General features: G+C 36.9%; 1 protein-coding gene across 1 annotated transcript in view; it reads left to right on the top strand.

Moving 5' to 3' along the window:
* The window catches only part of TMEM26 (transmembrane protein 26), a 66,682-nt gene extending 44,709 nt beyond the window's left edge, over positions 1 to 21,973 (top strand). The window contains exons 5-6 of the mRNA XM_043926344.1: positions 14,963 to 15,039; positions 17,745 to 21,973. Coding sequence (XP_043782279.1) covers positions 14,963 to 15,039; positions 17,745 to 18,169 — 502 coding nt within the window. The 3' untranslated portion in view covers positions 18,170 to 21,973. The remainder of the gene's footprint in view (positions 1 to 14,962; positions 15,040 to 17,744) is intronic.
* Positions 21,974 to 26,760: the final 4,787 nt, after the last annotated feature.

Here is a 26,760-nt window from a genome sequence, read left to right as displayed (position 1 = left end):
TTTATCCATTCTGTAGTCAGTTTTCTTGCTATTGAAAATGATATTGCTATGAACAGTCAGTTACAAGCCTTTGAATGCATGTTTTCATTTCTCTTGTATAGATACCTAGGAATAGAATGACTCAGTTTTATGTTAAGTACACGTTTAACTTTTTAAGAAACTGCCAAACTGTTTTGCAAAATGGCTATTTGTTATTGTTTTGTTTAGTTGCTAAGTTGTGTCCAACTCTTTGCAATCCCCTGGAACTAGCCCACCAGTCTCCTCTGTCCATGGGATTTCCCAGGCAAGAAAACTGGAATGGGTTGCCATTTCCTTCTCCAGGGGATCTTCCCAATCCCAGGGATTGAACTCACATCTCCCGCATTGGCAGATGGATTCTTTTCCACTGAGCCACCAGGGATGCCCCCCAAAGTGGCTATACCTATGTAAAAACACTCCCACCAGCAAGGTGTGAGAGTTCCATTTTCTCAACATCTTCACCAACACATTTTTTTCAGTGTTTATGATTATAACGATTCTAGTAGGCTCATAGTAGTATTGTATTGTGGTTTTAATTTGCATTTTCTAAATGATTAATGAAGTGGAGTATCTTTCATGTGCTGATTAGCTTTTCATATATCTTCCTTGGTGAAGCATCTGTTCAAATTTTTGCCCATGTTTCACTGGATTAAATTTTTATTGAGTTGTCTATATATTCTGGTTACAAGTCTGTTATTAGATACATAATTGTAAATATTTTTCCCAGTATATAATTTTTTATTTTTTAATGCTGTCATTTGAAGAACAATTTTTTTTTTTAATTTTGATAAAATCCTATTTATCAATTTTTTCTTCTATGTAGGGCTTTGGGAATCATAGATTCTAAGGAATATTTTCCTCACCAAAAATTAGAAATATTTTTCTCTAATATTTTTACTTAATTTTTGTGTATCTTGAGGTAAGAGTCTAAGTTCATAGTTTGTCTTGTTTCATTTTATGTTTTGGCATTGTCCCAGCTCTAATTTTTGTCCCAGCTGGGACCAACTGTCTCAGCACCATTTGTTGAAAACATTATCCTTTCCCTATTAAAATGACTTGGCACTCTTTGTCAAAAATCAATTGACCACATATGTAAGTTTTCCAGGACTTTCTATTGTATGTCTATCTGCTCTGTGTGTCTGTCCTTATGCCAGTACCACATTACTGTGATTACTGACATTTTATGATCAGTTCTGAAACTAGATACTCTTAAGTTCTCTAACATTCTTCTTTCAAAAAATTGTTCTGATTTTTCTAGGTGCTTTGCAATTTCCTATAAGTTTTATTATTAGCTTGTCAAATTCTAAAAAAAAAAAAAATCCTGCTGGAGTTTTAATAAGGATTGTATTAAATCTAAGCCTCAGGCTTCACTGGTAGCTCCAACAGTAAAGAATCTGCCTGCAATACAAAAGACCCAGATTCAATCCCTGGATTGGGAAGATCCCCTGGAGAATAGAATGGCTACCTACTCCAGTATTCTTGCCTGGAGAATTCCATGAACAGAGGAACCTGGTAAGCTACGGTCTAAGGCATCACAGAGTTGGACATGACAAAGCAACTAACACCATGACTACTATCTGTTTATTAAGAAGTGGCATCTTTATAATATTAAGTCTTCCAACCCATGAATGTTAACTATGTCATCATTTATTCAGATTTTCCTTGATTTCTTTTAGCAATGTTTCATAATTTTCAACATATATAGGTCTTACGCCACTTTGCCTAAATTTATTCCTAAGTATTTTTTCTTTCTGATAGAATTTTTTTCTTAATTTCTTAATATCATTTTCACATTTTTATTACCACTACATAGAAATACAGTTGACTTCTGTGTAGTAATCTTGTACCCATCAATCATGCTTATTAGTCTTGTAGATTCCTTAGGGCTTTTTACATATAAGAGAATATCATTTGAAAGCAAAGATAGTTTTGATTGTTACTAATTTATATGCCTTTTATTTCTTTTTCTTGCATTATTGCTGCAGCTAAAATTTCTCATACAGCGTTGAACAGAAGTATGAGTGGGGACTTCCCTGGTGGTCCAGTTCTTAAGACCATGGTTCCACTGCAGGGGGTGCAGGTTTGATCCCTGGTTGGGGAACTAAGATTCCACATGCCATGAGGCATGGCCAAAATAAATAAATAAATAGGAATGAACTTTTAAATCTCGAAGGATAAGCATTCTGGTTTTCACTTAAGGATGTTGCCAGCTGTAGGTTTTGCACAGATATTTTTATTAGATGCCTTTGATCAGTTAGAGGAAATCCCTATCTAGGTTACTGAGAGTTCTTTATTTCTTCTGTTCTCTCTCTCTCTCGTTTTCTTTCTCTCTCCTTTCTTTCTATGGACATTTAATTTTGTCAAATATGTTCCTGTTTTTCTTATGATCGTTATGTGGTGGCTGTTCTTTAGTCTATTAATATAGTATATTGCATTAACTAATTTTCAGATGGTAAATCAACCTTGGCTTCCTACGATAAATATCACGGTTGGTTATGGTGTAGAATCCTTTCTGTAGCTGTTGAATTTGGTTTGCTGCTGCTGCTACTGCTCATAAGTTGCTTCACTCATGTCCAACTCTGTGCGACCCCATAGACGGCAGCCCACCAGGCTCCCCCGTCCCTGGGATAATCCAGGCAAGAACACTGGAGTGGGTTGCCATTTCCTTCTCCAACGCATGAAAGTGAAAAGTGAAAGTGAAGTCACTCAGTCGTGTCTGACTCTTAGTGACCCCATGGACTGCAGCCTACCAGGCTCCTCCGTCCATGGGATTTTCCAGGCAAGAGTACTGGAGTGGGGTGCCATTGCCTTCTCCGTTTAGTTTGCTAACACTTTGTTAATCATTTTACATCTACATTCATAAAACACACTGTCTTTTAGTAATATTTTCAAATGGCATTTTTCCTGGCTTTGGTATCAGGGTAATACTCCCTCAATGAGTATCTCAAGGATCACTCCTTCTTTATTTTCTGAAAGACTCTGTATAAGACTGGTGTTATTTCTTCTTTAAATATTTTATAGAATTCACTTAAGAAGCTGTCTAAGCCTATGTTTTTCTCTGTGGGAAGGTATTTATTACCAATTCAATATCATTATTTCTTATAAGCCTCCTCTGTTATTCTGTTTCCTCTTGGGTCAAGTTTTATTATATTTTACATTTTAGGATTTCTTCCATTTTATATAAGTTTATTTTTCATATGAAGCTGAACATACTGTTATTCCTTTCTACTTGTGTCAATTCCTGTAGAGTCACTTATTATGGTCCTGCCCTTTTCATTCTGAGTTGGTTGTTTGTGTCTTCTCTATTTTTTCTTAGACTTCTCAGTTTCCTCAGTCTTTTAAAATAACTAATTTTTGATTTCACTGATTTTTTTCCTATTATTATTCTGTTTTCTATTTCACTGGTTTGTGTTCTGATGTTTAATTTTTCCTTTCTTCTGCTTGCTTTGGATTTAATTTGCACTTCTCTTTTCTAGTTTCTTAAGATGGAAGCTTATTGATTTGAACTCTTTCCTCCTTTCTAGTATGGTATTCAAAGTTATAAATTTCCCTCTAAGCACCAGTTTATCTGTGTCTCATAAGCTTTGATATGTTATCTTTTTTTGTTTAATACAATTTAAATTATTTTCCAATTTCTCTTGTGAGTTCTCCTTTGAGAGCTCAACAATTCAGAGCTCTCCTCTGAATTGTTTAGAAGCAAAGCTATTTGATTTCTGTATGGGGACTGCCTAAATTTCTTCCTGCTTTTTTTAATTTTAATTCTGCTGTAGTCTGAGAATATACAAAATTAAGTCTTTTAAGATACTGAGACTTATCTTGTGGCCTAACATACAACCTATCCTGGAGAATATTCCATATGTGCTTGAAAAGAACATGTTGCTTGGTTGAGTGTTTTATAAATTTAAATAATGTCAAATTGGCTGATACAGTTCTTCAGGTCTCCTATATCCTTACTGATTTTCTGCCTAGTTGTTCTATTAATTATTGAGTGAGGCACTGAAATCTTCAACTCTAATTGTTAAATTGTCTGTTTCTTTTTTCAGTATTGTCAGTTTTTGCTTCATGTATTTTGAGGTCCTGTTTTAAGATGTGCAATTTTTTAAAAGTTCTTCCTGATGTAGTAATTGTTTTTCATAATGACATGTCACTCTTTTTCTCTAGTAATATTTCTTGTCTGAAAGTCTATTTTGTCTCTCATGAATCTAGGCACTCTATTTTATGACTACTGACATGGAATTTTTTTTCAAACTCTGTATGTTTATGTATCTAAACTGTGTTCTTTATATACCACTTGGAGCTTGCATTTTCCTCTCAGTTAGACAATCTTTGTCTTTTAATTGGAGTGTATATTAATTTCCCAGGGCTGCCATAACAAAATACCACAAACTGGGTGGCTTAATCTAACAGAAACTTGTATTCTGGCCTCTGTCTTCACATGGCATTCTTTCCACTGTGTCTGTCTGTGTCTCCAATTTTTCCTCTTTTTTCTAGGGAAAACCAGTCATTGGATTAGGAACCATGCTAATCTATTATGACCTCATCTTATTTTGATTACATCTGCAAAATCCCTACCTCCAAGTAAGATTCTGAAGTCTAGGTAGATACGAATTTGGGGGGACACCTTCTAAGCTTTTACAAGGTGTTTAATCCATTAATATTTAGTGTAATTACTGATGTGGTTGTATTTATATCTGCCATTTCGCAATTCATTTTTCTCTACGTCTCATTTCCATTTTATTCTTATGTTATTTACTGCTTTAAAAATATATTCAATGAACAATTTTAGTTCCTCTATTGATTTTTGTATTGATGTAAGTAGGGAAGACAATGTATATATTTAAATCTTCACATTCTAATAGTTCCATTTCTTCCCCTTCTTTTTTACTATTATTGTTATATATAAGTCACATCTTTATATGTTACAAACCAAACAGTACAGTTTTATCATTACTATTATATAGATTAATTTTTAAAGAAATTAAGATATGATTATATATTTATAATTCACTTATATTTATCCACATATTTGAAGATGTTCTTCATTCCTTCTTGTGGAGTTGAATTACTTTCAGTGTCATTTTCTTTCAACCTGAAAGACATCCTTTATTGTTTCATCTAAGGCAAATCTGTTAGCAACAAATTCTTCTTGTCTTTGGCAGAAATGTATGTATTTTTTCTTCATGTTTGAAAATAGTTTCGTTGTATACAGAATTCTTGGCCAATAGTTTTTACTTTAGCATTTTATATGTATCATTCCACTTTCTAGTGACCTTCATTATTTCTAATGAGACGTTAGTCATTGTTTTGTTGTTACCCTGCACCTGGTCTTTTTTTTTTTTTTTTTGCTGTTTTCAAGAGTTTGCTTTTTCACTTTGAGTTTTGAAAGTTTGACTGTGATGTGTCTAGGTTTGGATATCTTTGTCTTTAATCTTCCTACGACTCTGTTGATCTCAGTTCAGTTCAGTTCAGTCGCTCAGTCGTGTCCAACTCTTTGCAACCCCATGAACTGCAGCACACCAGGCCTCCCTGTCCGTCACCAACTCCCGGAGTTTACTCAAACTCATGTCCATTGAGTCGGTGATGACATTCAACCATCTCATCCTCTGTTGTCCCCTTCTCCTCCTGCCCTCAGTCTTGCCCAGCATCAGGGTTTTTTCAACTGAGTCAGCTCTTCACATCAGGTGGCCAAAGTATTGGAGTTCAGCTTCCAATACTTCAGCGCTCAACTTTCTTTATAGTCCAACTCTCACATCCATACATGATTACTGGAAAAACCATAGCCTTGACTAGACGGGCCTTACTAATGTCTCTACTTTTTAATACGCTGTCTAGGTTGGTCATAACTTTCCTTCCAAGGAGTAAGCATCTTTTAATTTCATGGATGCAATCACCATCCACAGTGATTTCGGAGCCCCCCAAAATAAAGTCAGCCACTGTTTCCACTCTTTCCCCATCTATTTGCCATGAAGTGACGGGACCAAATGCCATGATCTTAGTTTTCTGAATGTTGAGCTTTAAGCCAACTTTTTCACTCTCCTCTTTCACTTTCATCAAGGTGCTCTTTAGTTCTTCACTTTCTGCCATAAGGGTGATATCATCTGCATATCTGAGGTTATTGATATTTCTCCTGGCAATCTTGATTCCAACTTGTGCTTCATTCAGCCCAGCGTTTCTCATGATGTTCTCTGAATATAAGTTAAATAAGCAGGGTGATAATATACAGCCTTGACGTACTCCTTTTCCTATTTGGAACCAGTCTGTTGTCCCATGTCCAGTTCTAACTATTGCTTCCTGACCTGCATACAGGTTTCTCAAGAGGCAGGTCAGGTGGTATGGTATTTCCATCTCTTTCAAAATTTTCCAGAGTTTATTGTGATCTTTTGATCTAGGATATGTAAATTTTTCCTCAAACAGAGGAATTTTCAGCCATACTTTCTTCACGTTTTCTCCTCCATTGTCTCTTCTTCTTTCTGGGACTTCTATCACAAATAGATATGCTTAATTGCATTCTGTAGGTCTCTGAGACTCTATTCATTTTCTCCTATCTATCTGTTTTACTCTCTTGTCTTTAGACTGGATAGTTTTCACTGATTCATCTTTCGGATCACTGATTTGTCTACCATCTCCAATATATATGTAGAGTCAAATTGCAGAGTTCACCTAGTGAAATTTTCATTCAGTTCCCATATCTTCAACTCCAGAATTTCTATTTAAGTCTCTTTTTAGTTTATATTTCATAGTTCAGTTATTTATTTGCTGAATCATTGTCATCATATATTTCTTTAGTTTATGGAACATAGTTTTCTTTCATTGTTTGAGGATATTGATTATAGTTGCTCTGATGTCTTTATCTGCTAAACCCAACATCTGGACCCCATTAGAGTTAGTTTCTAGTGATTGATTGATTGATTGTTGTTGTTTTCTCCTGAGCTGAGTCACACATTCCTGTTTCTTTGCAGGTCTCTTACTTTTTTGGCTAAAAATTAGACATTTTATATTGTGCTACAATATATTATCCTCAGGCTTCCCCATATGCCTCAGGCATCTTCTTGTTTTTGTTGTCTCAGTAAACTGCTTGAATTTATTCTGAGGATTCTATCTTCCCTTGGATTATAGGCACTGATGTCTCTGCTTGATCTTGTTTTGTTTCTTTTTATTTCTTGCTTTTGTCTTTAGCATGGCTATTAAAGTCACACCTATTACTGCACAGTCAATGATTTGAGCAGCGATTGTGATCAAACATCTTGAGCCTTTTTTATTTCCACCTTCCATGAACAAATGGATCTTTGTATGAACTGGAAAGCACATCAAAGTTTTCATATTTATCTAGTTTCAAATCTTTACTGACCCTTCTTGGATCATCTCTGCATATGTCTGGCATATATGGAGATGTTACCTAGCCCTTCTCTGGCTCTCTTGTTTTTGGAATTTCTCCATTAAATTGAAGTTAGTCAACCACTCACCCCAAGTGGGATTGCAACCTAAGTAAAGTAAAGTAGCAAAGTTTTGGACTTCTCCATTCATTTCCAACCAAATTTATTACCTTCACTGACCACACCTTTTACCATGGGATTTCACACTCCACTCCAAATCAAGTCAGTATACTCTGATTACAAGGAGCTTCTGGTTTTCATTGCCAAGCTCTCCCTGTTGTAAAAACCACTACTCTATTTGACCAAGACAGTCTTAACATTTCCCTCATCTTGACTAAACTTTAAAAAGGTTTATTCCTGAATATAGGCCACTGATTTTCCTTTCCTTAAAGCATTTATTTTAGAAAACTTGGGTCTGCAAATTCTTCCTCCATCCTTTTGAGATGCAAGTCTTTTCTCAGCCTCTTTCCAGTTTCATAATATGACCCAGGAATATCTTTCTTAATGATGTAAGAGCTATCCCTTTGAAATTTGATCATCAAGAAAGATAGCACTTCTGTCTCCTAGACTCTTTGGGATGATAGGAACCTAACTTAGATCAGTGCCAATAAGCAAATACAGATGGCCTAATCACATTGACCAATTTCCCTCTTTAATGTCCTCTAATACTTTTCCACTAGTTTACCCCCCTGTTTAAAAACTTTTCTGCCTTCTGTTTCAATGGGGGTGAACTCAGTCTCTCTCCCTTACTGTAATGGCCTTCAGTTAAGTCTTCATTTCTTATTTAATTGTCTGATACAATTTTTCCTTTACATACAAAGCTGGAGGGATAAGGGAATATCCCATGGGCAAGAGTGTCTTAGATGCTCACTCTTCTTAACTAAAGTTCTACCAGCTTTTCATGAATAAATTGCTCAATTTATTATTTGCCTTTGGTTTATTTCCGGAGATCTGAAGTGGTTGTTTTTGATAATTTTTCCATTGTTATGTATGTTTGCCGGGGATAGGGTTTGCTGACCATTTCATTCTGCTACAGTCACCCTCCAACATTTTAACAAGTCTGAATTTCCATATACTTGCCAGCACCAGTTAAGTGGTTATTTACACCTTTGGAGATCACTCTGTACAGTATTTTTTTGAACATAGATCATTTGTTGAAAAGAAAAAACACATTTGGTAAAATGTTCCTGTAGCCTTATTGCAACTTCATTATGAATATTTGACCAAACAAAGGAGAGTTTTTCTATGTTCACACTGTGTGTTCTTTTAATTTAGCTCTTTTTGCTTGGTGAAACATTTCTTCCAGGTTAGATTAATACTTCATTTCCTTTCATTCCTTCTCTCTCTCTCCCCTTAATTTTTCCCCTCCTCTGAAGAGCTTGTTGGATGCTTTTTAAAAGACTAGAGCAAGTCTATCCACTGATTATCTGTTATTTATGGAAGAATTTACACTTCCAAAAAGACATAGTTAAGCAAATTAGCAATGCATGAAAACACACCCTTACACGTGCATAATAAATGAACTCAAAAAATATATATATATAAAGACAACTATAAGACAAGACACGATAAAACTCCTAGAAGAGAACATTGGCAAAATGCTCTGCAACATAAATCATACCAATATTTTCTTAGGTCAGTCTCCCAAGGCAATAGAAATAAAGACAAAAATAAACAAATGGGAGCTAATCAAGCTTACAAGCTTTTTTATAGCAAAGGAAGCCATAAACAAAATGAAATGACAACCTATGGAATGGGAGAAAAGGTCTGCAAACAATGTGACCAGTTGGGTTTAATTTCCGAAGTATACAAACGGCTCACACAACTCAACAACAACAACAAAAAAAGATTTAAAAAAAAAAATGAGCAGAAGACCTAAATAAACATTTCTCCAAAGAAGACATACAGATGGCCAATAGGCACATGAAAAGATGCTCAGCATCGCTAATTATTGGAGAATGCAAATCAAAGCTACAAAGAAGTATCATCTCACAGTGGTCAGAATGGCCATCATTAAAAAGTCTAAAATAACAAATGCTGGAGAGGGTATGGAGAAAAGGAAACCCTCCTACACTGTGGTGGGAATGTAAATTGGTGCAGCCACTATGGAAAACAGTATGGAGGATCCTCGGAAAATTAAAAACAGGATTACCCTATGATCCAGCAACCTGGAGGAAGGCATGGCAACCCACTCCAGTATTCCTGCCTGGAGAATCTCCATGGACAGAGGAGCCTTGTGGCAACAGTCCACGGGATCACAAAGAATCAGACATGACTGAGTGACTGAGCACAGCACAGCACAGCATGATCCAGCAATCTCAGTCCTGGGCATGCATCCAGACAAAATTATAATTCAAAAGATACAATGCACTCCTACTTTCATAGCCGCATTATTTACAATAGCCAAGACAGGGAAATGACCAAAATATCTATTGACAGTTGAATGAGTAAAAAAGATGTGGTACATGTATACATTGGATATTACTCAATCATTAAAGATGAATGAAATAATGTCATTTTCAGCAACATGGATGCAACTAGAGATTATTATACTAAATGAAGTAAGTCAGAAAAGACGTATCATATGACACCACTTATATGTGGAATCTAAAGTATGACACAAATGAACCTACCTACAAAGCAGAAACAGACTCACGAACATAGAGAACAAACATCATTGCCAAGAAGTGGGGTGGAGAAGTGATGGAAGTTGGAGTCTGGGGTCAGTAGATGCAAACTATTACATATAGAATGGAGAGACAACTGGTCCTACAGTATAGCATGGGGAACTACATTCAATGTCCTGGAATAAACCATATGGAAAGGAATATAAAAAAGAACATATATATATATATATATATATATATATATATGTATAGCTGAGTCATTTTACTGTCCAGCAGCAATGAACACAACATTGTAAATCAATAAACTTAAAAATTAAAAAAACTAGCAGTGTATGACATTATTTTTAGCTTTTCACTCAATAGTTTTAGTGCACTGATCTACCAAATGTCAGTCTTTTATCTTACCAAGTTTTCCAAGTAGGGAAGTAATACTCACATCTATAATTATACTTCAAAAGATCTTTTGTCTCTCTATGAATAGAGTCCATTGTCTGCTCACATGCTTCTCAGCTGACATTTATGAAGATAGATTACACATGAGAAAATGGGGCAAGACAAGTGGGGGAGACAATTACACAATAGAGACAATGTTGGATAAATTCATTCCAAAATTCCTTCATAAATTTGGAGTGTTTGCCATTTAAGCTTAGTTATTTAATTATATTTAAGCATTTAACCTTCCTGAGTAACTTTTACTGCCTGAATTCATAATGCAAATTTGCTCCAAAGATTTTCTGATCATCTTTTCAATATTTATGTTTGAAAGCTTTACTAATATGTTTGTCAGTACCCACATTCTCCCATATTGCATGTTCTCAGAGAATACTTGCAAAAGATGTATATTCAGTATCATAGAGTTAGAATCTTATTTAGGGTCAAAGTCAGTTTATTATTTATCCCTATTTTGTATAATAATGAAATTAAAACACAAAGAAAGTGTTTAAGAAGTATGTTCCCCAAATAAAAATGCTATTACTATTACTAATAGTTCAGTTCAGTTCAGTCGCTCAGTCGTGTCCGACTCTTTGCGACCCCATGAATTGCAGCACGCCAGGCCTCCCTGTCCATCACCAACTCCCGGAGTTTACTCAAACTCATGTCCATCGAGTCAGTGATGCCATCCAGCCATCTCATCCTCTGTCGTCCCCTTCTCCTCCTGCCCCCAATCCCTCCCAGCATCAGGGTCTTTTCCAATGAGTCAGCTCTTCGCATGAGGTGGCCAAAGTACTGGAGTTTCAGCTTCAGCATCAGTCGTTCCAATGAATACCCAGGGCTGATCTCCTTCAGGATGGACTGGTTGGATCTCCTTCAGGATGGACTGGTTGGATCGCCTTGCAGTCAAAGGGACTCTCAAGAGTCTTCTCCAACACCATAGTTCAAAAGCATCAATTTTTTGGCACTCAGCTTTCTTCACAGTCCAACTCTCACATCCATACATGACCACTGGAAAAACCATAGCCTTGATCAGATGGACCATTGTTGGCAAAGTAATATCTCTACTTTTTAATATGCTATCTAGGTTGGTCATAACTTTCCTTCCAAGGGTGGTGGATAATATTTATCTCTTGCAGTGTTCCAAGCACTGCTTTAAGGGTTTTGGTTGTGATAAGTTATTTAGTCTTTACAATAACACCATTAAATAGAGACTATCAATATCAGGATTTTATAAGCTTAGCAGTGGTAGTCAAGAGAAGTTGTGACAGTCTCAAGGTTACCTAGTAATATATATATATATACATATATATATGTGTGTGTGTATATATATATGTGTGTGTATATATATATGTGTGTGTATATATATATATATATAAAACTTGTAGCACTCAACCGTGCTTAGTCTGTATCATGTTCTGTTCTGAGAGCTTTTTTTATATGTTTAACATATTCAGACAACATGTAATACAACTATCAAATAAAATCCAGTAGCTATTATTATTGTCATTGAAAGTGGGTGAACTAAAGCAGGAGATCCCTTGGAGAAGGAAATGGCAACCCACTCCAATATTCCAGCCTGGAGAATCCCAAGGACAGAGTAGCCTGGCAAGTTACAGTCTATGGGGTTGCAAATAGTCAGACACGACTTGACTTAGCAACTAAACCACCAAACTAAGGCACATAGGTGTTAAATTATTTGTCCATATTCATGTGGCTGGTAAATGATTAGTCTGGGATTGGAGGCCCACGTCCTGCCTTTCTGGTGAGGGTTAGAGCTGATGTTTGAATTCTGGCAACCCAGCACCAGAGTTCATGCCTTGCCATTTCTTTCTGCTGCCTTGCAGACAAAATTGCACATGAGGTTTTTGGTAGAATTATTGAAGTCTGAGATGAGAAGAAACTTCAAAAGTGACCATCTATGGAGAAATCTATTTTACATCTCTTGCAAAATCCTCTCCAAAATGTTCTCAATAAGTTTTTGTTCAGACTTTCTTTGAACATTTTCACTAATAGAGAATATACTAACCCCAGGGGCAACTCATTCTATTTTGAGTTAATGATATAAGAAAGTACTTTCCTCTATTGTGATGAAATTTGGATTCTTATAGGTGCAGCTAAAATCCTTTGAACCTGAATTGGTTCTCTGAAGTCACAAGAAATAAGTTTAATTCATTTTCCAGATGATAACCCTTTCAGTTTTTAAGGAATAGTGTCCAGTTTTTAGTTTCATGAACTATGCCATGTCTAACATGGCTCTGAGCTCTCTCACCATCCTAGACTCTCTCCTTTGGGTCAAAGACGTTTTAAATGTTCCTCCTAAAACATGAAGGCAGCACATAATATTTCAGATATACTCTGAATACTATAGAACGGAGCAGGGCTAAAACTTTCCATTTTCTTCGTGGAAATACTATCACATAAAGGTTAAAAGAGTGGATGCTGAAATCACTGGCCAAATAGGGATCATAAGTGTACCCATTTGTTGAGCTGGTATGAGGATTAAGTGTGACTGCAGAGTTAAATACTTAGAAAACTCCCTGGCACATAGTATGAGCTCAGAAACTGCAGGTAAGATTTTTTAAAAATCCAGGCACTTATTGAAGTTCTGCTAAATATAGACATTGACACTGCAAAGGGAAAATTATAAACCATATTCCCCAGGCATTTTCATTTAAAATTCTTGACTTATACTTTTTGGGAAGTGATCTATGATTGCATTTAATTTTGGAAAATAAAAAATTATGTCACACTGTGGACTCATAATTAGATAATAGGAAGGGAAAATCCTTGAGCCTTTTGAATGGCTGCTATGAAGTGCCACCTCTTCTCTTCTATTGAAGGTCATCCAGTTACATCCTGTCAAGATCTTTGGGGATCCTGGTTGTGTCTTCTGGGGTATTGGTTTCCAATCCAATCTCCAATGTCATATGTGCATAGGAGAAGCCTTCCATCAGCATCAGCAACCAACTCAGGGATGAAATGTGAAGTGGAACAGAATCAAAAGCAGAGCCTGCAGCGACCCAGTAGAGAGCTTCCTTTGGAGAGTCATTTACGCAGTTAGGAATCCACGTAACTGTACTCACACCCAGAACATTTCTTCATCTTGCTAATAAAAACACCATGGGAGGCTTTTTCATGAGCCTTGTTTAAATCCAAATGTCTATTATTAATTTATATAACATTACCTGCTTAGTAATCCCAACTCAATTTTTAAAGAAAAGGAGAGAGAGAGAGAGAGAGAGAAAAATAATCTTACATGAGTGCTATTGTTCTCAGGAAAGCTGTGGTGATTCCTTGTAATTACTGTTCTCTTCAATACAGGCTCTCAGAAATCTTTCAAATAACCAGTTTTATAATCTAACCAGGGATGAATAGTAAATGTGCCTTTATAGTTCAAGATATACTTTTGCTTCATTTTGAAAGTTAAGACCTCATTTTTTTGTCACCAACCTTGTCTGCACCATTAACTGCCAGGACAGATAATGATGGCTTAGAAATCTCATTTACAAATTCTCTCAGAGTTTTGAGATCTAGTTTTTCAGAACTTCAATACTTGGAGCATTTAAAAACATCCCTTACAATCACCTCATTGAGTTTGGTTTCAATTACTCTTCCCTGATGTTTTTCTATCCCTCTCCATTCTGGAAATCCCTCTTGACAGAGAAGTTGGCAACAAAATCTATTATTACACCACTAACCTCAAATTGATAACTTCCTTTGGGTTTTTGCTGTAAAAGAGTGACTTTGATTCTTCTTTCATATCCTTTATGTTTTTGTAACTTTTCTTTCTGACTTTAGTCTTTGAGACCATTCTCCTAGGTCTATGACATCTGTACATTTTCCAGGTATGGATCCTTTTGTACATGCAACAATTCCTTCCATAAATATTTGCTGAGTGACTGTTATTTTCCAGGCACTGTTGTAGGCACTGGGAATCCAACAGTGAATGAAACAGTCATATTCCTTGATTCACAACTGAAACATGTTCAATTGTGACTGAAATGATTTACATCCTAGTGTCCACTGTAAATCTTTGATTATTGGATTTATCTTCCCACTTTTTCTCCAGCTGAGGATGGAGTTTCTTTTACGTGCTAAGCTCTTAATTGTTGAGCCTTATCCAGCCCTTTTGAGAGGGATTTTTAAGTTAGAGTTTTGGGAACCTGGGACAATTTTCACTTTCTCTCCTTGAAATTTCTTGAAATAAGCCCACTGAACTTTCAGGTTAATATCTAACTTTTGTCCTGTAATGCTTCTGTGATTCTGTAAAACGAAATACAGCAATATGGGATCGAGAGGTTTTGCCATGATTCACATAGATGTTGGCACATGTGGAAGTTGGGTTTTAAGTTTCACATTTTTTAAAACTTCTTTTTCATTATTTCATTTTAATCATGCATGGATTTTTCACAAACATCTTGGTGATAACCAAGGAGAAAAAAGAGGAAATATTTTTCTGCATGTGATCATATTTTTCATCGCTAATTTAAAATCTTGTCTACATTCCAGGAATAGTCCTGCCCTGGTCTATTCCATCCTTGTTATATGGACCTGGAGCATGCTACAATTTCCACTTGACCTGGCAGGTAAGTATCTGATGTTTGCTCAGAGAAACAGAAAATAACAGCTCTTGATTATGAAACTGTAGTGAAGCTAAGGAGTCATTTGAGAGGACTATCATTTTTTTTTTTATCACTTTGATATCTCAGTGTTAGTTCCAGCTCAGTTTAGAGGAAAAGTGGGTTGAAACTCAGGAGGGCAGCCAGAACGTTCCCTCCGGGTACCTGGTGAGCCTGAGATAGTTGAGAAGATAAGAGCACAGACTTATGTCCATTTCATACGGTGGTTCCATCACTTCTGCAAATTAGTTAGGAGCGTCCATTTTTCATCCATGAAATAGGGTTGATGATTGTTGTAGTGAGGGTTGAGTGTTCTTGTGGTGACAAAAATAAGATGTAGTTTGTAACAATTGTGCTTATTAGCATAGTTACTGGCATATGATATTTTTAAGGGGTCGTTTTCATTCTTTGGTCAGATGTTTGTATTAGAACTTCAAAAGGAATAAGAGCAGTTTCAGGGCCACATGGAAAACTGGATTTTTTCCTCAGTAATGGGTCTTATACTCCCACTGGACTTATTTTAATAAAGACATAACCCCCCTAAGACTTTGCCAGAAGCAAACTGTTTCTCAGGCATGTCATACTGATGATCTAGTGCTACGTTATCCAGTACAATACCCACTAGCCACATGTGGCTATTTAAAGTTATTAAAATTAAATCAAATTAAAAGTTCAGTTCCTCAGTCACACTAGCCTGCTCAGTGGTCATACATGGCTGTGTTGTCAGCACAGATATAGAATGTGTGTTTTTTTATTAATACAGATGGTTTTATTGGACTGCATTGACCTGGAGTGAGCCTATAAATTCTAGGAGCCCTAGAATTTTGATGTGGCAATTCTCCTGGATGCCACTTCACTCTGAATAAGTTCTTGGATTGAATAGTTATATTTTCCTCAAGTCTGATTCCTCTCTTATGGTACCCTACCTGATGACCTCAGGGGTAGAATGAATCTTTGTACAAGGATATTTAATTTTTCTGCATCCTTTTTTGGTCCACTCCTATAGGCACAGAGGTTTCAGAGTTATTTTAGACCTTAGCATCCACTTTTGCAAAACAAAACTGTCAACAGAATAGATGGAAAGCATGGCTGTGGCTTTCTGGAAATGCTCAGAACCTAATTACGAGTTAATAACTGCAAACAAATGTATGCAAATAAATACACACAGACACACACACACACACACACACGTGCTCTATACCCATTGATCAGCTGGTGTCCTCTGCCAAAATATTAGGCACCATCAGTTTAGATGTTGAATGATACTCTTAGGAGATCCTCTAGGAGACACTTCCTGACCCTAACATCTTAGGAAAGGCTATTATTGATCTTATCTTGGTTTTTCTTTTGTCATTCCCTCTGCTCGTCCTCACCCTCCCATATCTTGCGGTTTATAGCCTCACTTAGAAAATTTTTATTTAAGAAAGAAATTTTGTAAACTTTCATGGGTGATAATGTTATGCAGCTGTCTGAAAAACAAAGACCAAATGTTACTTCTGACTAAATCACTATTGTATTTTCCAACAAACAGTACATTATGTGCACCCATATCAAAGCAGCTTCATAATATTTGCAGGCTCCAATAGACGAAGGCATTCTTTGTTTGAAAACTCCACGTGGAAGGCTGTATTATTATAAAAGGATTATTTTCTGCCCTTGACCCTGGATTAAATTTACATTAAAAAAATTAAAACAAAAAAGGTTGCATTGTTGATTGGACCTCCTTTTGTTCAACTGGAAAATCAGTAATTATATCCAGTCTTTCTTGTAAACTGTGAAACAAAACCTTAAGGAATTAGACAAAATAAAATAACAATGGCAGTTATTTGGGCTTTTTTCCCACCACCATTAGAGAAATATGTTTAACATGACTTAAGTTTGAATTTGAAGAAGCACTTGAATTTTCACAAGACAATTTACATAGAGGCCCGAGTGAGTCAGCCAGTAAATAGGTAGGTACTAAAGAAAGGATGCAGAAGGATCTTGGCCATGTATACCCTGGTTCATCTCCCAAATTTAGCAGCCAGGTAACTCATACATTATCTTAAGGGAAAGACAGACAGGGAGAAAGGAGAGTTGCCAGGGTGTTAGTCTAATGGAAACCAAAAGAGTCAGGGAATAGGGGCCCCTCTCCTCAAAGGTATCACTGTTGTGCAGTTTTCAAAGGAGGAAACTGAGGCCCAGGCAGCCTAAGTAACTTGGCCAGCATCTTGCTGTTAGAAAGTAAGGAAGCCAGAAGAGGCAGCCAGACTCCCTGACTCGAGGCCCAGAGTACCCTGCCACCCTGCTGCCTCCCTATGCTGCAGACTTCAAAGACAGACAGGGCGCTGTCTTCTGTTCTTCCCTATCTAGCTAGTTAATGGTGCTTCCCCAGTGTGAGGACTTGAAGGTGAGCTGAATTTTTTTTTACATGCATAGAAATTAGAGGCTGGTTTACTTTCACGTGTTTGATTGGACTTAAACCAGATGATCCATTTTGAATATAAAATGATGAAGGATGTCCAATGGCAGGGTGGTTTCAGCTGTTTCTATGCCCCTGCCCAGCAGAATGAAATTACAGGCTCACTCCCAATCGTGGACTAGCGTCGCCCCAGTGTTTGATGGCCTTTACCCACTCCATTCTCTCATGCATTTCAGAGGCCTGCGTTAATTGGCCTGTCGTGTGTTTTCAGTACAGAATGTCGTGTGCCCCGTGTCCATAACAACGAGGGGGTTCTCCAGCCGATTCTTCTGCCAATACAGCGCCGACCTGTGGAACATCGGAATCAGCATCTTCATACAAGATGGTCCCTTCCTTGTTGTGCGGCTCATACTCATGACCTATTTCGAAGTGATCAACCAGATGCTGGTGTTCTTTGCTGCCAAGAATTTCCTGGTGGTGGTGCTGCAGTTCTACCGCCTGGTGGTGTTGGCCTTGGACGTACGCGCTTCCTTGCGAAGTCGGCCAGAACGCCGGAAAGGAGAGCACGGATGCCCGGATGTACCTGGGGCGAGCGGGGTCTCACCTGGGGCCTGGCCAGGCAGTTCCATGGAGGCCTTGGCTATTCCGTTGCAGGCCTTGCGGGTCGCCTCCGACGACTCCCACCCCGTAGCGTAGTTAGTCGCCGACAGCAGCGTGCAGCTAGACAGCTTGACTTTCTGGTTCATCTTTCAGACAGAATCTTCTCTTTTTTATTTTAGCCTTGGCATATAATAATTTTCAAAAGAACAACATAAAAAGTGATCTTAAACCAGAGCTGAGGAATTTTCTTTTTTCAACGGAATGAAAAGAACTTTGATTAGTAGCTATCGCTACAACTTTTGTGTGATGGTATCAGATGTTAGAGTTGTTCAACGACTAAGAGATTTGTTTGTTTTGAACTATTTGAAAAGCTGTGGACAGGGTTAGAGTGACATGCCCTCAAGAGATTTAATGCAGACAAACCGTCGCGGCTGTTACCTGAAAATAGAGCATCTTTGAACTTTGGCTCTATTGTCAGAGTATCTCATCTGATCTTTTCTGCAGTGTCCCTCTGACATCAAAAAAACGTACATTCAGTGAATGTAGAACAAATGAAGGGAAAAGTGCCTTTAAAATTACCTCACTGTGGGCTGGAAACAGTGAAAATCTCTGCCCAGCTACCATAGCATCAAGAGCCCTATTCATCGCTGCATGGACCTTACCAGGAAAATCATTTTTCTGGGCTGCTGTGGTCTTCTGTCACGGTGCATATGCTCTTATGGAAATGTTATTGCTTTGGCTTGGGTGCTGCAAAATTCACAGCAAGCCATTTTGGTTACAGATCTACTGGTTGTGGGGCAGGAAATACTGGTAATGCTGACAGAGTCACAATTTCCACTCTGAACACGATTTGCAGTCTTCGTCAGGATTTCCCTTAACTCCGCTTTACCATTTTCTGTATTGCCAACTCGAATTATGTGGGTTGATGCAAGAAAGCACTGAAGCAGTGAATAAAGGTATTTCAGGCCCTTTAAATGTTACCACAGTCGCTGGTGTCCGCTTGCAGTCCTGGGAGCGCCTCTGAACTGCCACTGCTGGAGCCGGCCTTTGGTCTTGGGAAGATGGTGGTGATGGAGGCTTGCATTAGCCCTCCTCACCACCGACAGCCCTTGATGAGTGACGGGGGTCAGATAATGCCACAGCAGTGTGGAAATCAGGAAATTCGCTTTTCTTCCCTGCATTATGACTGCATTTCCCCAGTACTGAAATAGCTGTATTTTCCTTTCATATGCCTCCCTACGTTCCAGTTGGAGGCGATTCAGAACCTTTTAAAATGATTTTTGCTTTTAAAGATACAGTGTGAAAACTTACCTGGCTTTATAGCAATAATTATATAAGACAAACAACTTGAAAACTATTCCTTTAGGGTTCAAAGCATAATTCCACCTTGTTATTATGCTCAGGAATTGAAAGGGACATTAAAGATAAGGCAGGGTGTGACTTTAAATTGGATATGACCTAGGGACACCCAATTGGGACAAATTCTATCTATAAATCTGTGTGACATGATATCTGTTCAACCTGTTTAAGAGTTGCATAGACAAACTTTTTATACAGAAAAATTAATATTTTTCAGTTAATAGTTTCTTCGGTGCTTGATAATGTTTCTGTTTCTTTTCTTCCTCATGTTTTTAATTTTAACAATATGACTGCAAAATTACACATGAAAATAATAGAGTACATTTATAATTTTCCATAATAATTTTATGAAAAGTTAACATCAGGAAATTGTATTTATATAAAGAACTTGATAACTTTTAAGGGCATGTTATTTAAAATGCTTAGTAATTGAACACAAACTAATAACTTCTATTTATAAAGACACTTAGCAGGATCTGTTTTTTTGTTTTTTTTTTTTATGTTGACTGTCTTATGTTCCAGCAAAACAAATATTGGGCCTCTAAAAATAGATCAAGTATGAAGAAGTGTGGTTGTTGTGCAGATATTTTTAAAATGATTTTGAATCTGAGACTTGGCTTGGCTCAGTGAATGAGTTTTTAGTATTTAAGTATTTTGTAATTAACAGTCCTCCAAAGGCCTGGGGAGAAGAAAGTCAAGTCTAGCTTTATCCCACTGCCAGGAAAGCAAAGAGCACCCAAGACAATCTTAGCAAGTACGTGCATGCTAAGTCACTTCAGTCATATCCAACTTTGTGCAACCCTACAAACTGTAGCCCACCAGGCTCCACTGTCCGTGGGATTCTACAGGCAAGAATACTGGAGTGGGTTGCCATTTCCTTTTCCAGGGGATCTTCCTGACCCAGGGACTGAATCCATACCTCCTGTCTCCTGCTTTGGCAGGCAAGTTCTTTACCACTAGCGCCACCTGGGAAGCTGTCTCAATAAGTAGTGGTGGCAAAAGAGACAGATGCTCTGCAAGATTTTCCAGGAAAACCTATTAAGGGAAACATCTGTTAACCTGACTGCCAGAATGGCCACTCTCTTGGACCTTTTTTCATAGTCAAGAAAATCTATATTCATTTAGTTTATTGAAAAATAAAACCTAAGTCCAGGTTGTATGCCTAGGACCCTTGATGAAAACTTAAAACTTAACTTAGTTAATTGCATGTTTTTATTGTAGTTTGCTAAATATTGTAATGTTTGAAAACATCCATTTATAGTATTATGGATGTTTTTCATACTATTAAAAACATTTATAGTATTTGCTGTAAAGTGCCCTGGACAGCAGTTACTTCCCAGAGGCTGACATTCTGGGACTGGCTTCTGCTTTATCTGTACAACATAACTGACTTATATCATTCCTCTAATGCAATACAGGCCATACCTCTCTACCGACCCCTCACAGACACAAAACATCCGTATCCTCACCACTGAACAAAGTGGCTTATTTGTGGTTGTTGGTGCTGTTGTTATTATTACTGTTGTTGCTATTTACTTGCTTGATGAACTCAATTGAATGTCCTTCCTAAAAACCTACCATTTCATTTCTGAGAAAACACAGTGACGCTGTGTAGAAACATGCCTCACGATCATCTTCTGGACTTTCTTTACTTCCTAGAGGACATGACTTGCCACTGCAAGATTAGAGAACTGTCTTTCTCTTTTGACTACTCTGTTAATTTTTATTTAAGCTGGAACAGATAACATGAGGAAATGGAAATTTTTGTTGGCCAATAATATTCTTTCTAATCTTCCAAAGTGAAGATTGTTACACAAATGCATCAGTTAGCTCTGTTGTAGTTCCACTAACAAAGTGAAGGGTAGGAGCACTTCAGGCTTTTGAAGACTAAAAGGATGTGGCCAAGGATTCAGTATCCTAATAGTAATTGTTAACTTGTTATTTCATAGCCTTGGGAAGACATGCATTTTAGTGCACATATTTTGGGATTTCCACCAAGGTTTCAGAGTTCACACTGATTCTTGTTATCTTCAGCAGTTGATCTCAATGACTCTTAACTAACTCTTCTGTTAAAAGAAAGGATGGCACAGAACCACTGTTCCACCTTCATTCTACATATATGTATGACATACACACTGACATACATCTAGAGCTTTAGATATGTCAATGAAAAGCCATACCATCTAGAAATCTAAAAACAGAAGAGACCATTACTTTCTTTTTCTCTAATTTTAGGCTTTGTTTTTTTACTTAATATACATTCTGATCCTCTCTCAGTAACATCTGATTTGAAGTTAAACTAGGCAGCTTGAGGATGTTTATAGTTTTGAGGCTTTAAATTATTCATATGATGGGAGTAACTGTAAACAATGTTTAAATAACTCTTGCACACTTATATTTCATGGGTGTCCATCCTCTGAATCTTTCTTACTGGAATATTTTATAAGAATATTTGCTCTGACTTATTTATATTTATACTATTTTGCTATGAATGACATTTGTATTGTATTGTATACATTAAATAGTTTGTGTAGAACTCTATCAATGTCTGTTTTTTTGCCTCCATTTCCTACTTTGTTCTCTACTGTAATTCATTTCATTTAGTTTTTAAGCTCTGGCTTAAAAAGAAAACTGACTTATTTAGAATGTGATGAAAGTGGCATTTCAAACTAGAGAGGAAAGATTGACCAATTTTATAAATGATGTTGGGAAATTCTGCAAACCATCTGGAAAAAATAAAGTTAATTTTTTATCTCATGCAATATATAGAAATAAATTCCAGATGGACTGAAGATCTAAGTGTAAAAGTGAAAACTCTAAAATATTAGAAGAAAATATGGAATGTATCTTTAGCATTGGGGGAGTGGGAAATACCTTCCAAGGCAAGTTAGAAACCCCAGAAGCTATGAGAGAAAAGAATGACAGATTTTCCTATGTAAAGATTTAAACTTCTAAATGGCAAAAGGTATCATCAATACATCACTAATACCTTCTTTTATGGAGAAGGGTGTCAGTGCACTCAGAGAAGAGAAATGACAGGTAGAGAAATCAGAATGGAAGAGCCAAATTGACCATTTACTTATAGATGATTGTGTCCTGAATAGCCAAGAAAAGCACAAAAAAATCTAAGAAACTATTAAAAATAATCTGAAATTATACAATAATCAATAGCTTTTTTATATACAAACATCACATAGAACATAAATTTGAAGAAGAGATTTCCATTATAATATGAACAAGAATCATTAACTACATAGGAATAAACTGAATAAGAAATGTACCAGATTCATGTGAAGAAAATTTTAAAATGACTTTGAGGACCCTCAACAAATAATTTAACAAATAGAAATATATATTCTATTGGGGAATGGTAAGAAGTCTTGATATTTTAGGAAGTATCAATTTCTCCTAAATTGACCTATAAATTTAATATAATCTCCAGAATAAATCAAGATTTTAATTCTAATAACTACACAAATTGATTCTAAAGATATTATGATTAAATGAGCATGAAATAATAGCTGGAAAATACTAAACGGGGGAAAAAAATTAGAGAGTGTGCTTTCATTAGACTTATTAAAGTAAGCAAGATAACCTGATTCTGTCAAGAAGAAAAATGAAACAGAACAAGGTCAAGAAATAAACTGAAATACATAAAGACTTTGATAAAAGATAAATCATAAATAGTGATAGACTATTATAAGAGGTTTAAGGTTTGAATAATATTAAATTGGATTCCTACCTCAGTCCTTATATCTAAAACATTTCCAGATGGATAAAAGAATTAAACATTAAAAATAAAAAACAACTATGTTTTTATAATTGTAATGGTGAGGATGTTTTCAAAGCAAGATATAAAACTAAGCAACCATAGATGATACATATATTTCAACTTGCAAAATTAAACATTTTATATCATAAATATACTGTAGTGAGTTTAAAGGTTGAACAAAAAACTGGGTAAATATTTTTGCAACAAATATAACAAAGCATTAGTTTTCTTAATGAGCAAACAGCTCTCACAAATAAGCAAAAGCAAAAAAAAAAAAAAAAACCTTTGGAAAAATGAACAAAAGATGTTAAGTATATGGTTCACCGCAGAAGATATTATTAAGAAAATGCAAATCAGGCTTCCCAGGTGGCTCAGTGGTAAAGAATCTGCCTGCCAATGCAGCAGATGCAAGTTGGATCCCTGGTCCAAGAAGATCCCACAGGCCATGGAGCAACAATGCCCATGCACCACAACTCTTGAGTCTGTGCTCTAGAACCTGCGAGCTGCAACTGCTAAGCCCACATGCCACAGCTACTGAATCTCACGTCCTAAAGCCTGTGCTTTGCAATAAGAGAAGTCACTGCAACAAGAAGCCCGCTCATTACAGCTCAAAAGTAGGCCCTGCTCCCCACAACTAGAGAAAAATCTGAGTAGCAATGGAGAGTCAGCAGAGCCAAAAAATAAATACATAAAATTTTTTTAAAAAGAGAATGCAAATCAAGCCACAGTGAAATACCATTTTTCAAATGCAGACTAAACTACAAGATACTGTTTTTCAATGAACAGTTTGGTGAAGATTACAAAAAAAAATTTATTGAATGCTCTATTAGAAGGGATTAAGGGAAGAGGCATCTTTTTCATTGCTGGTGAGGACACAAATTGGTACAACTCCTTTGGAAGACAATTTGGCAGTATCAGTCAGAATTAAAAATACATTTATCATTTGACCAGCAAAGTCAACTTCTAAGAATGTATCCTGCAGATAAATGTGTGCAAAAATATATACACAAGTCTGTTCAGAGTAGGATTTTCTATAACAGCAGCAAAGTGCCCGTTAATAGGGTTATTATTAAATTAGGGAACATATATACTACATAATGGGCTTCCCAAGTGGCACTGGTGGTAAAGAATCTGTCTGCCAATGCAGGAGACGTGAGTTTGATCTCCGGGTAGGGAAGATCACCTGGAGAAGGGAATGGCAACCTGCTGCAGTATTCATGCCTGGGAATCTCTATGGGCGGAGGAATCTGGTGGGCTACAATCCATGGGGTTGCAGAGTCGGACAAAACTGAGCACACACATATACACGCAACTATGCCTCTATAGAAATAAACACATAAATGCCAACTATCTAGCGACTGTAGAGTTCAAAGAGTTGGACATGACTGAGGGAGTGACACTTTTACTTTCACACTACATACTACTATGTAGGTTTTAAAGAGAATGGAGTAGATCCATAAATGCTAATAAGGAACAATCACTTAGATATTTTATTACATAAATGTAAGGGAGAAAACCATGAGCAAACTCTTTATAAATGTTATCCATGCCTTTACTGGTAGCTAGTACAACGTGGTGGGCTGCCGTCTATGGGGTCGCATAGAGTCGGACACGACTGAAGCGACTTAGCAGCAGCAGCAGTACATGGATAAAATGATGCTCAAGCTTCCATGCTCATGGGCAGCCCCTCATTTTTTTTAACCTTAATGTTTTCTATAGTTTGAACACCTTAATTATGTATTACTTTCGCGATTTTAAAGGCTATTATTCACAAAAAAAGAAATCTCACCAACTGCGCCTGCCGCCAGTATTATTTTGCAATTAAAGGGAAAGCACACTGATCTTTTTCACCCAACAAAGGGTGATTTTAGATGCATTAGACAAACGAAGGTTTAAGACACGTCAAATTCTGCTTGCTTTATGAAGTGTCAAACCTTGGGAAATGAAAGAATGAATATATCTAAAAGAACCCAGAAAAATCAAACTGACCAAGATGACTCATTGGGTCTTGATGAACACCACAGAGACCACTTTGCAAGGGTCAGTCTGACACTTTTGCACTCCCTGACATTCATACAGGCAAGACAAACCATAGAGGAATTTCACATTGAATTATAAAATTGAGCTGATTTCCCCAGGAGAGAGAGAATGAACTAAAGGAACCCTAAAAGAGAAAACTTCAGAAGGAATCTATGCATCTGTTTCCAAGTTCATATCCATAGCCCATATAATTTGTTTATATAAACTTCTTTAGACTTTGGTTAAATATTAACTAAATTTACAATGGATGGTGGTAAAGTGATCAAGTGGATTATATGCAAATCTGATCAAATCACTGTGGAAAACAAAAATTCCTAAACCAACCATATGTCAGGTATCATATAGTTTTTGTATCTAAACTATTTCAGGCAAAGAAAATTGGATTTACGAGACAAAATATGTTTTCTCCATGGAGGCAGTTGTTCAGTTTCTGCCAAGTAGATGGCTGGAGAATTTGGATGGTTGTGGTTCTGGGATCTTGGGGGTTGTTTCTACCTTCTGGCAAAAAGTGTTCTTTCTAGTATTCAAGGGTTCCCATATGACCCAAGTGACAGCTAACAGCTGGGTCAAAAGCTACAATTATTTCATCAGCTCTCTTGGTTTCAACTAACTCCTACCAATACCTAGTTATCAGTCTCTAACTTCAAAATCTTTTCTGGACTCTATGCCTAGATTTACATCTCCTCCCCCTACCCCAGATATTCTGCAAGCATCACACTCTCAGTATATATAGAATACATATTGTACCACACTCAAATTGCATTATATCCCCTCCCTGTGTTCCACATAATGGCTAGTAGCCACTAGCCCCTTAGGTACCCATACTAAAACTGGAGATACCCTTGACCCTTGGCTCTTCTTTTTTATCCTTCCTACATAAGGAAGGATCTCCAAATTCTTCCAGTTTTATTGCTTATCATTCCTTTCAATGTATAACCTGCCTCTCTAGTTCAATTGCTATCATCCTAATTTAGTGTCTCATCACTTCTTACCTCACTGACCACAGTCATTTCTCAAATGGTCATTCAACCTCCTGCTTTAATCCCCCATAAAAATATCCCAAACTGCATTCAGAACCATCCTAAAAGGCACAATTTATCACATGTCTTTTCTATTTAACACTTTGATGATGTCTCGCTTTCAACAAGATGAAGCATAAAGTCTGAAGGAAATCATTTAAGACCTATCACTAGTTAGCCCAAAACTGACTTTTCAATCTCGTTTTCCATCACTGTTCTCTTTCTCTCTCTCTCTCTCACACACACACACACATACACTCACACTTGCAGCTGCCACCATAACGTGCTACTCATGATCTCCTAAATTTGCTATTATCCTTTATGTTGCTGGGACTTCGCAGGTGGTGCAGAGGTAAAGAATTCACCTGCCAAAGCAGGAGCTGCAGGTTTGATCCCTGGATTGGGAAGATCCCCTGGAGGAGGAAATGGCAACCCACTCCAGTATTCTTGCCTGGAGAATTCCATGGACAGAGGAACCTGGAGGGCTACAGTCCATG

This window comes from Cervus elaphus, chromosome 15 (assembly GCF_910594005.1).
Source record: "Cervus elaphus chromosome 15, mCerEla1.1, whole genome shotgun sequence".
Classification (NCBI taxonomy): Eukaryota; Metazoa; Chordata; class Mammalia; order Artiodactyla; family Cervidae; genus Cervus; species Cervus elaphus.
This window is presented reverse-complemented; position numbering and strand designations above follow the sequence as displayed.